Here is a 13,948-nt window from a genome sequence, read left to right on the forward strand (position 1 = left end):
CTTGTACTCTTCCTGAGTTTGCTGTCTCTTCTTCCAAAGGTCATAAACTCTTGTTTTTTTCCCCTGAGTTCTAGCAAAAAGCTCCCTGTTCAGCCAGCTTGTCTTTTGGCACATAGGGATGGCTTGCACCCATGCCTTTAAGATTTCCGTCTTAAAAGTATGTCCAGCCTTTCTGGACCCTTTGTTAATAATGGTGGTTTCCCAAGGGACTCTGAATTGTTAGGTTCTCTTTCCCTGAGCTGAGACCAGTCATCTTGAAAGTGCTCTCAATATGGATTTCCCCGCAAAAGCCTGTATGATCTTGGACACCAGGCTAGTAGATGTCAGTGTATTCTTTATTTTTGCAAGGTGCTGCACTTGGGTTGGGACAACTTCCAGGTATCAGTACAGGCTGGGGGATAAATGGATTGAAAGCAGGCATACTGAGAAGGATTTGGGGCTGCTGCTGGATGAGAGGCTTCATGGGAGCCAATAGTATCGTGGGCTGCATCAAAAGCAGCATGGCCAGCAAGGTTGAGGGAGGTGATGCTGTCTCTGTGCTCTGGTGAGATCCCACCTGAAGTGGCATCAACCTCACAGACTTCTATGATAAATTGACAGGATTTGTGGTCTAGGGGAGAGCAGTGAATGTAATTTGCCTTGACTTTAGCAAGTATTTTGGCATGATCTCACCCAACAAAATAAAAAGCCATTTGAGTGGTTAGACTCAGTGGGCCATGGTTAATGGGTTGTACTCTACTCAGAGGTCATCAAGGGACTACAGGGGTCTATATTGTGACCAGTTGTGTTCAACAACCATTTCAATACCTGGAGGCAGCAGTAGGAGTGCACAGTCATGAGATTTACAGAAGACAGAATTGGTGAAAGTGCTCAATGCAGTCAAGGGCAATGCTGCCACCCAGTGGGACCTCGACAGGCAAGAGGAATGGGTTAATGAGAACTTTGTAAAACTGAGCAAACTGAATGTCTGTCTTGTAGACGCAGTATTTGATGTAGTCTGAGTTTTGAGTAGAAGGATCTAATGACCTCCCTCTATCTGCAGACTACACCTCTGTTAACAGAGCACAGGGCACTGATAGCAGCTTTTGGCGCCAGGGCATCCTGCTGGCTCAATCACGTCCTGCTGACGTGTCTGCCCACATCTCCAAGTGCTTCTCCACAGAGCTGCTCCCTAGCCAGTCAGGTCGTAATGTATCTTTGCGGTGGGTTCATCCTTCTCACATGTTGGACTTACAAATAAGTCTTGAATTTCACAAAGTTTTCATTAGCCCCTCCCTCTTGCCTGTCTAGGCCCCCCTGGATGGCAGCCCTGCTCTCGAGTGTTTAACCCAGTTTTGTGCCATCTGTAAACTTGACAAGAGTACACTGTCACCTCTTCCAGGACATGGTCCTGGAAATATCAAACACTTTGAGTGTTATCAGACCCCGGGTCACTAGCAAATACAGTCCAAAGAACAGCAATAAAAGCATATACAAGAAGGAGCTTAACTAAGAAGAACTGCCCACATGGGAAATCTTACTGGGTTTCTTTGCATTTATGCATAATTCATTTGCATTTATGAATGACAACATGTGAAGTACTATTTAGTTGCTGCCGTTTCCTAATGTGGCAGATATGACTCTGTTTTTGTTCAAGGTTCTTAAAGACAATGTGGGGAAGTTAGAACACGTTGTATAAGAAGACCTAATAATTTCCAAGACAACTCTGCAAATTACCACAAGTTCTTACAGGCTCCAGGTAGCCAGTAATTTTCATGATAAAGGAAGTGTGTTGTGGTTATTGGCTATGGGAATATATAGAGAGGTGCAAGATAGTGTTTGAACTCTTCTGCTGGCTGGGAAAAACTTTTTTACATTAAAAACTAGCAAAATATTTTACAGAATGCCTGGGGTTTCGTGCATCATGCTTCTGAAGAAAGTCTTGGGCTCATCAGCCTCATAAAGACTTTCCTCACATTCTTGAGGTTGCATGGGACTGCAAAAGGTAAGGAATGATAGCTTTGAAACAGGACAGTTTTCACTTGCCTTTTCCATTCTCATGTGCTTCTTTGTTGGCTGGACAGTAGATTAGATGAGAATTTAATGCATTTTGTGAAAACTGGGAACCAAAAGCCGCTTTATCCAACTCAATTTGGCTTAGTCTGAGATCACTGCAGACTGCTACTGAATAATGCTGCCTACAGCTGGACTTCTATTGCTGCACTGTGCTACAAGTTCTCTGGCCACCTCCTCTTCTGCACAAGAAGCAATACCTATCCTTTACCTCATTCATAAAAATGTAAAGAATCTCATTGCTGTTTGGCATGGTGCAGTTCGCAGTGATGGAGGTGATGAGTCTTCTGCTTGGGACCGTTATTTTTTCTACAGAAGAGGACAGCTTTGCTTTATGTAGGCTTGAACAAAGTCCTCAAACATATAAGCTACCTCGCATTTGCAACAATGATGCTTGCTGCTATTGTTCCTTCCTTGCAGGAATGATTTAAGGTTTCACGTTGTAAAGCCCTTGCTACCCACTGGATGTCCCTTAGATTAATGGCAGTTGAAGGGATTGGAGGCTATGACAGTGAATACTGATATGTTTCCTGTGAAGAGTAATGTCTGCTTTCCTGAAAAGTACATCTTCATGGGCAGCGGTCTTGATCAGAGAAAGACCTTCAGCAAGGCAGGTCTGCAGAGGGTGACATTTTATTTTGTAGATAATGATTGGTTCGGGAATGCCATCACTTCTGCTGTAGCAAGAAGTAGAATTTAGGGCTGTAAGTAATATGCCTAAGGGTGGCATAGCCGAGTAGTTAGGGCCAGGACTCTTGAGTTGAACACCATGCTGAGAGGCAGAATTGAAACCATGGGATTAAATCAACAGACTTAAGTTAGTCAGACTCAAGGCTGGCATGAGGAACTTCAGGCATAATGTTTTGAAGCATCAGGCAGGAAACAAATGCTTCAGCTGCCCTCCAGTCTCCTGGAAAACCACCTTCATTTCCAGGAGAAAAAAAGTGACATGTGCCAGATGTACGCGAGACTCTGCATTAGTAAATTAACAGGGCTATAACACTCAGGCTTGTGCTGCCTTCTTTAATTGCCTGACATGCACATAGAATGCCAAATTATGTTCTCTAAAGGAAATTGAATGCAGATTATGCTTTGCAGCTCTTTGCACTATTGGTTAGCTGGTATCTATCATGCTGAACATCAGGAACTCACTCCACAAGAGGTGAAGGGGCTGCTACTTGTGTAGTTCAGGTGCATGCCAGCGTAAGTCTGCAAAGTTGTGACAGTGGGGTAAGCTGTTGACCTTTTTCTACCATTGTGTCTTGGACTTGTCACTCTTCTTTCTGAGACCTCATTTACGGTAGCTTTTGTATTGGAAATAATTTTAAAGGAATGTGGCTGCTTTTATCTTTTATGTCCTTACCTAGGGACAAACAAACCTTTTAAAAAAGGAATATTTCACCACCACTATGCCAGTGGATATAGTGCAGCAATGCAAACATAGCTACTGTAGATGCACATACACATATGTGTATGCTTGGAACTGAGTAGTTAAGGATAAAGCTAGACTATATAGCTGTGGTGTAAAGCACAGTGTGACCCACTGCAGGAGTGAATTCACTGGGATCTTCTCCCTACAGTTCAAGTGTTAGCATCCATTGAATGGTGATTTGTTCTCGGCTGTTTTAGGAGCACAGAAGCAAAGTAAGATGCGAAGTAGTCAGTGTAATGTCATTAGTTAATCCCCATGTCCGCCTTCATACCCTAAACCCCCCACCCCTAGTCCCCCAAGCCTAAAGCAAAAAGGTCCTGGCTTTATTGTGGTATTTATTAGGTTCAACTATGACATCCATTGCTAGAGGAGGAATGAAGGCAAATGCAAACTTCTGACGAGTTCTTTTGCTGTCTTCTCTCTTCCCCTATTTCGCCCCGCTGGTCTTGCTAGACTGTTGGCTGTTGAGCTGCAGAAAGAAGGTTTGCTCTATTAGGTAAAGTATTGGTTTGATTTCAATCCCCATCTGGTTTTTGGTACACCATGTCCCATCTTCCCCTTCACCCTGCCTTTTCCTCATTTGTAGTAAGAGTAACATGGTCACTACATGGTAAATATCTTACCCTCAGTCCTTGTTAATTTTCTCTGATATCTTGACCTCCTGTCTTTGTCATCCTACCTATTGGAGTATAGATAGCTAAATTTCCTTGGGATTCTCTTGGCTTTGCATCCTCAGTTGGTTACATGCAGTGCTAATAACACAAAGGTGGTGGGGTCAATCCCCATATAGGCCATTAACTGTAAGAGTTGGACGTGATGATCCTTGTGGATCACTTTCAACTGAGAATATTCTGTGATTTCCATGATCTTCCCCAGTTGCACATACCATGGTGAGCTGCAGGTGAAGGCAGCTAAGACCCTGTAGCTCCATTCTGTGAGAAGACTGCTGCAGTTTATGGGATATGCATTAGTTCATATAACCCTTCCCCTGACCCTCTATTCTTTCTTGAATAGGGAAACCGTAATAGTGGCAATATATTGTCTGCTGGTTTCTCTATTGCACATAAGCAGCCTAGAGTGCCACAGTTTGTTTAGACTTAGCACCTGCTTGCTGTCTCTCCTTTCAGGGTGGTTTCCGCTAGAAATGTTTTGATACTAACGTAATCTGGAATCGATAATGGCAAGACTCGTATAGACCCTTGTGAGGGATTTTGGAGAGGTCATTTACAGCTGTGAGACACTTGGTTTACTTCTCCTTTGCTCATCTGTACAGTGGCAAAAGAGCTAATGATTAAATTGAGTTTGTTGGTGAGGTATTGACTTGCCTCCTGCCCCTGGAACACCCTTTCCTAGAACTGTAGATAGCAGCTATAGATTTTCTGTGAGGCTGTGTGTAAATCCTACACTGCCACAAGCAGTGCAGTGTACACTTGAAGGTTCTTTTGGGGACCAGTAGCCTGGTCTGCTTTGATGCTATCTCACCTCTATCCCTGGACACACATGGTAAATGATGTTTTCAGACCCAGACTCCATGCGGACAGTCTTTCTCTGGTTTTAGTGATAGCAACAGAACTTTTTAAACAATTACCTTACCAAAGTTCAGTTGGTAATCAAAGAGGGGTGAGATAGAGCACTGGATTTGCATTTCTCCATTTGGAAAGTCTTTTTCAGATGTTTCTCCTAGTCTCAATAAAAACAGTATTTGCTGATACATGTTTGCTGAGAGCAGGCTGGGTTCACCAGAGTGTTCCAGCTGCTCTGCAGTGCTCTGGAAATACAAACCAGCTGCAGGTCTGGCTTAACTGAAGCCAGGTTTCTGGCTGGTTTGCATCACTGGAGCAGTGTAAAGTACCTGAAGCATGCCAGCTAATCTGGCCTGTTGGTGAACCATTATAAATGACTTGTTTTTCTTCTTGTTCTTTACATGTAACTTTATTTATAGTTAAAGCCCATGGAAATTGCGTAGATTGTATCACTAAGGCCAACGTCGTATTCTGAACTAAAGTCTATAAAATTTGAGGGTTTTTTTAGCCAGAACTTTTTCTTCTTAACTGAAATAAATTTATCGAATTACACACTGCTCCTCTGCACTTGTTACGGATTTTCTTCTTCTTCTAAGATGAAATAATGATAAGTCTGAGACCCAAAAGAGTAGGCTTTATAAGTTTTATTTTGTAAAGTGTGTGCTCAGCTTTTATTCTAAATGCATTAAAATTTTTCTAGTTTATTGAGAGTGTATGCAATAGTTGTGTCATTATCTCTATTGTCTGAAATTTACTGATTAGAAAATATTTTGGAGATTTTGAGAGAGGAAAGAAATTGGCCAACCATGATTTTTCTTCTGTTTATAGTAAATTATATAACTGAAATCGTAGTTACCTACCTTCAATAGTATGATGAGTGTTCAAAACATGCCATAAAAATTCATCACTAATTGTATTAGTTCATATGTAATAAATTTTTTCATAATCATCTCACTTTTTTCAGAACTCAGAATTTTTTGCTCTTCACCTAGAAATATTTTTGTATAATGAATATGGGATGGTTAAAAACCCCCCACTTTCTGGATAAGCATATTGGCATTCAAGTCAGAAATTGTATTCCTCTGATCAACTGTATATTGAAAGAAAACATGTCAGAATTTGCAAAGTTTTTCTAGACTTCGAGGCAAAACGCCGAAGAATTAATTACTGCCTCATATTAATTAAGATAACAATGCAAAGCCCTTCATTAGAAGCATAGGAAAAGTTCTTCCTTGGTCCTTGGAGAGAATATTATATGCAAGCCCTGTTGTGTGGGTTGCAAGGTGTCACTGGAATTTATATGCATTACTTGTCTAATTGCAGTAAATGTAGCATGTCCAGATAGGTTTAAAAGTTGGATGGCTGTTTGTTACTTGCTGGAAATCACTTGAAACCTTGCTACTCAGAGGCAGCTGTTCACAGGTCCTTCACCTCTCCCCAGAGATAGCTGGAAGACTCTGTTGTTGGACCCTGTCTTTTATGGCAGAAGCAGTAAACATGACAGGTTGTTTGGGAGCCATCTGTTTTAAAATGGTTGCTGCTTTGTATGCAGTAATGAACTTGAGATCAGTTTTCTGTCTGTCTTCATAGTAACAGCCTTGTTTGGTGTCACAACAGGTGGAAGTTGATGGGATGAAACTAAATGTGACCAGCGAGTGGAACCTGGCTTCACCCTTGTTGTCTGTCACCATTGATGGCACTCAGAGGACTATACAGGTAATCTCCCCAAAGTGTCTTTGGGCATACAAATAATACTGAAATGTGGGGTCTAAACTTGCTGCATCATAAAAATTACGTGATGTTGTATAAACAGTATAATGTTTCTACTTTGAGACAAATTCACTCCACTAAAGCTCTGGATGCACTTAAAGTTACTTATCAAGAGTTTTGAGTATCTTGCTTTTAATGAGAAGTTCCTTATTTAGACAGAAGTTTACCCCAGCTTATAGGTTCTCTTTACTTAGTGGCTTGTGAGAAGATAGAGTTTCTTAATCATGTAAAAAATAAGAAAGGGTTTACTGAAAAAAACCCAACCAATGAAAAAACTAATCAACTGAGGCAAAACAAAAAAACCTCCCTCCTAACCAACAACAAAAACCCATGTGGTGGCCTACAGTAAAATTAGTCTCTTCCTCATGTTTGAGTTGTGTGATTGTTACACTTTTGGGCCTTTGCAGTTTGAAAGTCACAGGACAGCATCTCCCATGTAACATATTTTTTTATATACTTTAAAGAAATATGATTAGTTCCATGATTTGAGAGGATAAACATAGAAAACATCCCAAACTTATGTGGCTCTAAGAAAAGAGGACTGAAAAGGTTGAAGTGGTTGTATATGCTTTCCTTCTGAACACTTACGTGTTTGAAACATAAAAAAGAGAAATGAAAAAAGAGAATGCTTTTCTAAATGTAACCACATTCAGGATTTATATATTTATTGACAAATCATTTATTTACAAATATCTATTGATCCTGGCAGTAGTGAAAAACAAATCAAAACTTACTGGAAGTATTTTTCTGCATACAGCAGTATCTACTGCCTATATATTTATCAGTGATGCAATGGTCAGATTTTTCATAATTTACAATGAAATGTGTGAGTTTAGTTTTTCATTTTCACCCCTGGTAGATTACCCAACTGGAAATACTATTTTTGTTCTGATTGAATTTAAAAGACTGCAACTTGAAATAATAAATTATTCTTTCAAGGGTAGTATTGCCTGAGAGTGAAATTTTCATTATGTGCCTGTAATTCTGGACTTAAGTTCTGTAGATTTCTTGGGAGGTTTATGCTAGCCTCAAGGAGTGTGTATGTCTAAAATAATTTTCTGTTTTTAGGTGTGTTTTTCTTTTTTACTATTTTAGTCCATTTTGGTGCCACTCTATAAAGTACATTCCTAATTTTGAACAGGAAAAAATACTAATGTATGAATATATAAAACCTGCCTAGGTGAAAAGCATTATATTTAGAATGGATAACTGTATGCATAAGACCTCATTGCAAACTGTATTACTACATGACTGGATATATAACTAATAGTAGTAACACAATTTAGCTAATAATAGTTGAACTGGTGCATAAAATTAGTTTCAGAATTAATGATCATATGATCTGAGGAAGCTTTCTTCTAGGAGCTGAGCCAGCAATAGTGTTACTTGCACTCCCTGAGTACAACCAAACCCTATGAAATACTGCAGATCTAGCCACAGCAACATGCAATGAGCTGACTGCATGGTATCTAGCCAACAGAATGTGGAATAAGCACATATGTTGTTTCCTTCTCAGATTTTATCTGCCTTTGCTTTTAGCAAAGAAACTCAGTAGCTTGAGAAGTTATTAATCTTTTAGTGTATATATGTAAATTTGTGGGAACCTTAAACTTGACCTCTGCTATTTTCTCACTGGAATCAAAATTGGTTTTTTGGTTATATATTTCTGTAGACTTGCTCCACTGCAAGAACCAAATTAGACAAGTGTATTTCTGTAGGTCAATTTGTCTCCAAAAGCAATTGACCCCTGAGTCTTGAGGTATCTTCTTTCTGCAAAACTTAGCCCTAGAGCCATTTAAGCAACAAATATGGATGAATCAAGTAATTCCAGCTGTGCTTTATTAATTTTCAGCCAATCTAATTTTTCTTCATAGTTGGTTTAATTCTTCTAAATTTGCTCAACCAAATACAATCTTTGTGAACATTTTATTTCTTCATAGTTGGTTTAATTCTTCTAAATTTGCTCAACCAAATACAATCTTTGTGAACATTTTATTTCTTTGAAGGTTTCATTTATGCACCTTTGGCTTGATCCTGTGGTCTGGCCACAATCTAGCAAAGCACTTAAGCATAGAAACAGGAAATAAATAATTTTAAAATGTCTTGGTTTGAAATATATTTATGTAAATTATAGTCTAGACATTCATATTGTTACATATCTTTTGCATGTTTAAAAGTAAGTAATTAAGCATGCTTCTGTATTTTCATTCCTCTGCTAAAGGCTCAGTGAGAATTAGAGCAAAGCAGAGCACCAACTCTGCTGCAGAGTTATGAAGGGCCTTTGAGTTTAAAACCCATGTTTTCTAGGACAATTTCTAGAGTACAGGACCTAAGAGCTTGAGGAGAAGTATATGCCCTGGTCACAGTCTGTCTAGGGCATACCAGGGCACAACAAGGATGTGTGGCAGCCCCCCTCCTCCTGCTTTTGTTTCCTGTGTGAGGAAGCCCATCTGCGTGCGGCAGATGGGAGCTGCGGAGTGCCTGGCCAGGTCCCCAGATGAGAGTGGGACCAGAACCCTGGGGTATACTGCAGGTCCTGTGGCTGCAGCATAAGGGCTCTGAAATCTTTGTGCTGCTTTGGCTTACTGTGAAATCCATAGGATGTCATACAAAATGATGAAGTGATGAAAACTTGGGATCATTTGAGGAAGAGATTTCTGAGATAGTCTCCAGGGATGGGGGTGTGGGCAAACCCCATGGCATTTCTTGTAGTGCTCAGATTTCATCATGGGATTTTTTTTGTGGCTGTTTTTAGTAGTTCCTCAGCTAACCCCAGTTTCTCAGCATTTTCTCTGCTTTTGACTAGATTCTACCTCTCATTTGGTGAGGCTGAATTTTACACATCCTGAAGTGTAGGATTTTGCTCACCAAGCAAATTACATTTTTTTGTACAGAAATACTTCACCAAAATGGTTTCCCATACTTCTTTCAAAGATGTTAATGATTTAGAATTTAACTTACAGCTAACTATTATGAATTTGGACTTTGCTGAAAATCAAAGAACTACAGAAATATAGTTACAATACACCTTCCTCAGATTTGAAGGCATTGGGTTTTATTTAGTTGCAAATGTATATTTAAAATACTTATATATATAAAATAGGATTTGGATATGATATAACCTTTTAGACAATATTTAGAATAAAAATAAATGAAGAAATGAGGGTTTCAATGATTCCTGTGAAGAGTGAGTGGAAAAGGGGATGTTGATTTTTAGCTGTGGAAAAGAAAAATAAAAACTCCAGTGGAAACTGGAAAGGAAAGTGGTGCCTCAGTATGGTGTCCTGGAAAGTAATGACAGTTGGAAGAAAGACAACAGGCATATTTTGGGTCTGTGAGGGCATTTTTACTCCTCTGTCATGTCCTCATGACATACAAGTAAGCTAGATTTCAGTGAGCGCTGTGCCTGTAGAAGTAAGTTGTCTATGACCTCTTCTGTCTCCCAGTTCATATGGGCTGGGGAGCAGGTGGAAGGAAAGAAGGCATAAGGTGTCTTTTTCAATAGAGTTTGAACATCTTTTATTCTTCCTGGGAACTAGAATCTAAGGGGACCTTAAGATAAATCAAGGAATCCATGAAGTCCAGCAGATGGACTTGAACCTAACTGCAGCTCTGTCCTTCCTACAGTCAGGTTGCAAGTAGGTTCCTTCTGCTGGGACACTGCACAGGAAGATCAGGTATCTGCAGAGTGAGCAGGTTGCTCAAGGGAAAAATGCATGTAGGAGGAGATCCTCAAACCAACAACTACTTGTGTTTGGGCAAGTTCTCAAAAACCACCCCACTGACCATTCAGATTTGAGGGTGCTCTATGGCAGTGCTACATGGACAAATTTTACAACTGCTTAGTGCTGTTGAATGCTGTACCTTCATCGATCCCATCATCAAACACTCAACTCATCCTTAAGCACCTTTTACTTGCAGATAGTTCCCTGTAGCAAAAGGATGCTGAGCCAGAACCATAGAATGGTTTGATTTGAGTTGTCCCCATCTTTGCCAATACTTTTGTACCCCTTAGTTCTGTCATATGCACCCAGCCTTTTCACTGCCAAGCTGTCGGGCCCACAGCTCTGCTATCTTGCTGTTATGAAACCTTCTAGCCTCTAAAGGTAGTGTAAGCATTCTGCCTGGACACTGGAAAACTTCTCGTGGCTTTTGGCACCTTCAGCAAAGCATTTTTACAATGGCATTGGTGATACCTTCTTTTTTATTTCCTGGCTTTCAGAGAATTAGTCTCTGATGAACTGTAGCTCTGTAGGATGTAGACAGAACTCAACTGGACAAGGCCCTGAGCAGTTCAATATCACTTTGACATTAGCCTTACTTTGAACAGGGAATATGACTACCTGATTTCCAGAGGTCCCTTCCAGCCTAACTGTTCCGTGTCTGTTGGGCATCCCAAACTCTACAGTAAAAAGGTCTTTATCAGTCACAGCAAGGTGTAATTAAGAGAGTAATGGAGTTGCTAAACAAGAACATGATCCTGTAAAGCTGAAATCATCAGTCTCAAGCTTCAAGTGTTTTTGTGAATGAAATAGATGAAGATTTATCAGGGGAGCTTTCTCTACTTAGTGTTAAAGGGAATTTGGTGATGGCATCACTTATTTTTTCATTTAATTTATTTATTGCATCAACAATTGCAGCAGGAGTGGTATATTCTGCATCCTGGGGTATGACAAATGTAAGTGCTTCTCTGATACAATGTTTCTTTAGATTATTATTTTGGTCTATAATAACAGAAAAAATGAGAATGCTGTAGGTTATGAAGTCTTTGTTCCAGGGAAATGTCTGACAGGAGAACAAAGCCTATGCCCAAGTATTCATTTCCTACAACTCTTTAGAGACTTTTTAAATATGTGTGATTTTTTTACTTTTTTAAGAAAAATTACCTTTTTTCATTTTGCTGTTTTGAGATCTCAGATGTAATCTGTGATAATGATATGATACATTATATAGGTTTTCAATCTAAAGTACCATTACCTCAGAACACTCATTTTCTTAACCTCTGAAAATTATTTTGGGGAGGTTTAGTGAGCAGTGTTCATGACTGCTTGACAGTCCATTTTTTAGTGCTGCCAATTACTGCACATACTCTGCTGTTGTCCTTTAACCAAGATTTCAAAATTATTCTTGCTAAGTTGTCTCCAGGAGGGAGACTCAGAATGATCTGCAAACAGGCAGAACCTTAGTTATCCTCTACCCACATTGCTGTACTTTTGGGTAGAGAAAAGCCTGTGTGAGCCCCAGCACTGAATTCCTGATGGCCCACATTGATTAACCTGTAGCTCACTCCCTGTTTTATTTTCAGCCTGTTCCAGTTATGGCTAACCTGGCCAAATCTGGTACAAATTTCTGGTCCATTGGTCAAATGGAGAATATGTGAAGGGAAGGGGAAAATTAAAGGAAATAAAAGCTCATGAAATTACAGCAGCAGAACTGAAAGCACACACCATTACCTTTACCAATTCTTTCATGAAAATTAATATATTTTCTTTTTTTCATTTAGGAAGGAAATGAGTGATCAACTGATATGTTCAATCAATCCCTCTGAAATGGGATTTGTTTTATCCTGTTTTACTCAAGATGTTAATAAAATAATATTAGTTGTCATGGTATCTTATGCCATGTTTTTTTCATCTTGGAGCTATAAATTTTCAAGATAAACAATATTCAGGATGAATAACTAGAAGGACTCTGTATGTGTCCAAAGACCAAAGCATTGCATTGAGTCACTGACAGACGTTTTAGTTTTATGATATCTAAACCCTGAAAGATGAGAAATGGTTCTCTTGACCATGGTAACACATGCAGAGAGCAAAGGGGAAGGAAGAGGAGGGGCATGAGAGTGAGAAAGGACTAAGGATCCTGTTAAGGATTTGTCTCAGGGCAGTCACAGACATTATCAGATCTAGAATCACATGGCAGCATTTTGACTGCGTAATTCCCCCCTTATAGTAGCAAGACACATCATGGCATACCAAAACAAGGGGAAAGCTTCCAGAAGTTCTAGTCATTTTGTGATTCAGTGTAGTAACAGCAAAAACTTAGAAGTTCACAGAGAAGACTAAACTCCTAATTATTGTATTGTTGTAAATTCTGGGCTGAAGTACATGTCCTTTAGAATAATTCTTTACTAACACCAAATAGTATTTCCTGTGGATGTTTTTTTAGGTTGTTGTTTGTGGGGTGCTTTTTGTGTGTTTTGTTGTTGTTTTTTTTTTGTTGTTTGTTTTGTTTGTTTATTTTTTGTTAGTTTTAAAGCCTGTCATCTACTTCATTGTAACACCTGCCTACCTCAGGATTAAAGGAACACATGTACATACTTAGAAGGCACTCTCTGTATATGTAATAGCATGCCTACAGTGGTTTTAATATTTAAAAAAACTTTGCAAAAAGAAGTAACAAGTAACAGTCACATTGGATATCACATAAAGAAATATTGAGAAGGATCTGTGTTTCTATTTTTCTGTTTATGGGAGGACAGAAATTCCCAAGTCATCTACTGCAATTGAATCCCAGGCATTAAGAGAACTTTTAAAAGTGATATGGTGCCTCAGCCTCTTAGAAACTGCACCTGCACTATTATCTGTGTGGATTGACGCCCTGTAAGCCACTCACCCTGTATTTAACATCTACATTTGTGCTGTTTAAGAACAGATTCCATCTAGTCCCTGGAAAGGGACTGAGGTAGCTTGCAACAGGTGCCAGGGAATGCCAATATTTCAACTTTTTGGCAGGATTCCTTTTAATGGGAAAGACTGCTTCAGTACAGTGCCACTAACATCAGTCTTAGATATCTTTCACAAGTCAAAATGCTTCACACACAGCAGGACATGATCATCTCTCTCCCTACTTGGGTGACTGCTGCCCTTGTAAGAACCTGGAAAATGTGGACATACTTTGAGGAAGAACAACTCACTGGGTCTTCATTTGCTATAAAGTGTGAACTGAAACTAATAATGGCTAAGGGTAGAGCAGTGCACAAAATCAGGCTAACTTCCCATCTGCAGCTTAATGCTCTAAGGGGAGAGAATGATGGCACCACCAGTGTAGAATGTTAAATTGTGAAAAAGTAGGGTGACTGCCAAAGTGGAAAGGCTTGTGAGGCTGAACAAGTCTGAACATACAGTGCAATGTAGACAGTCTCCAGCATGCAATCTTGGTCACATTGCTA

General features: G+C 39.6%; 1 protein-coding gene across 1 annotated transcript in view; it reads left to right on the forward strand.

The window, feature by feature from the left end:
- Positions 1 to 13,948, forward strand: part of PCCA (propionyl-CoA carboxylase subunit alpha) — a 275,482-nt gene that overhangs the window by 197,824 nt on the left and 63,710 nt on the right. Inside the window, exon 20 of the mRNA XM_082277691.1 lies at positions 6,625 to 6,723. Within this exon, the coding sequence (XP_082133817.1) occupies positions 6,625 to 6,723 (99 nt within the window). The remainder of the gene's footprint in view (positions 1 to 6,624; positions 6,724 to 13,948) is intronic.

The sequence above is a fragment of the Coloeus monedula genome (genome assembly GCF_965178545.1).
Source record: "Coloeus monedula genome assembly, chromosome: 3".
Lineage (NCBI taxonomy): Eukaryota > Metazoa > Chordata > Aves > Passeriformes > Corvidae > Coloeus > Coloeus monedula.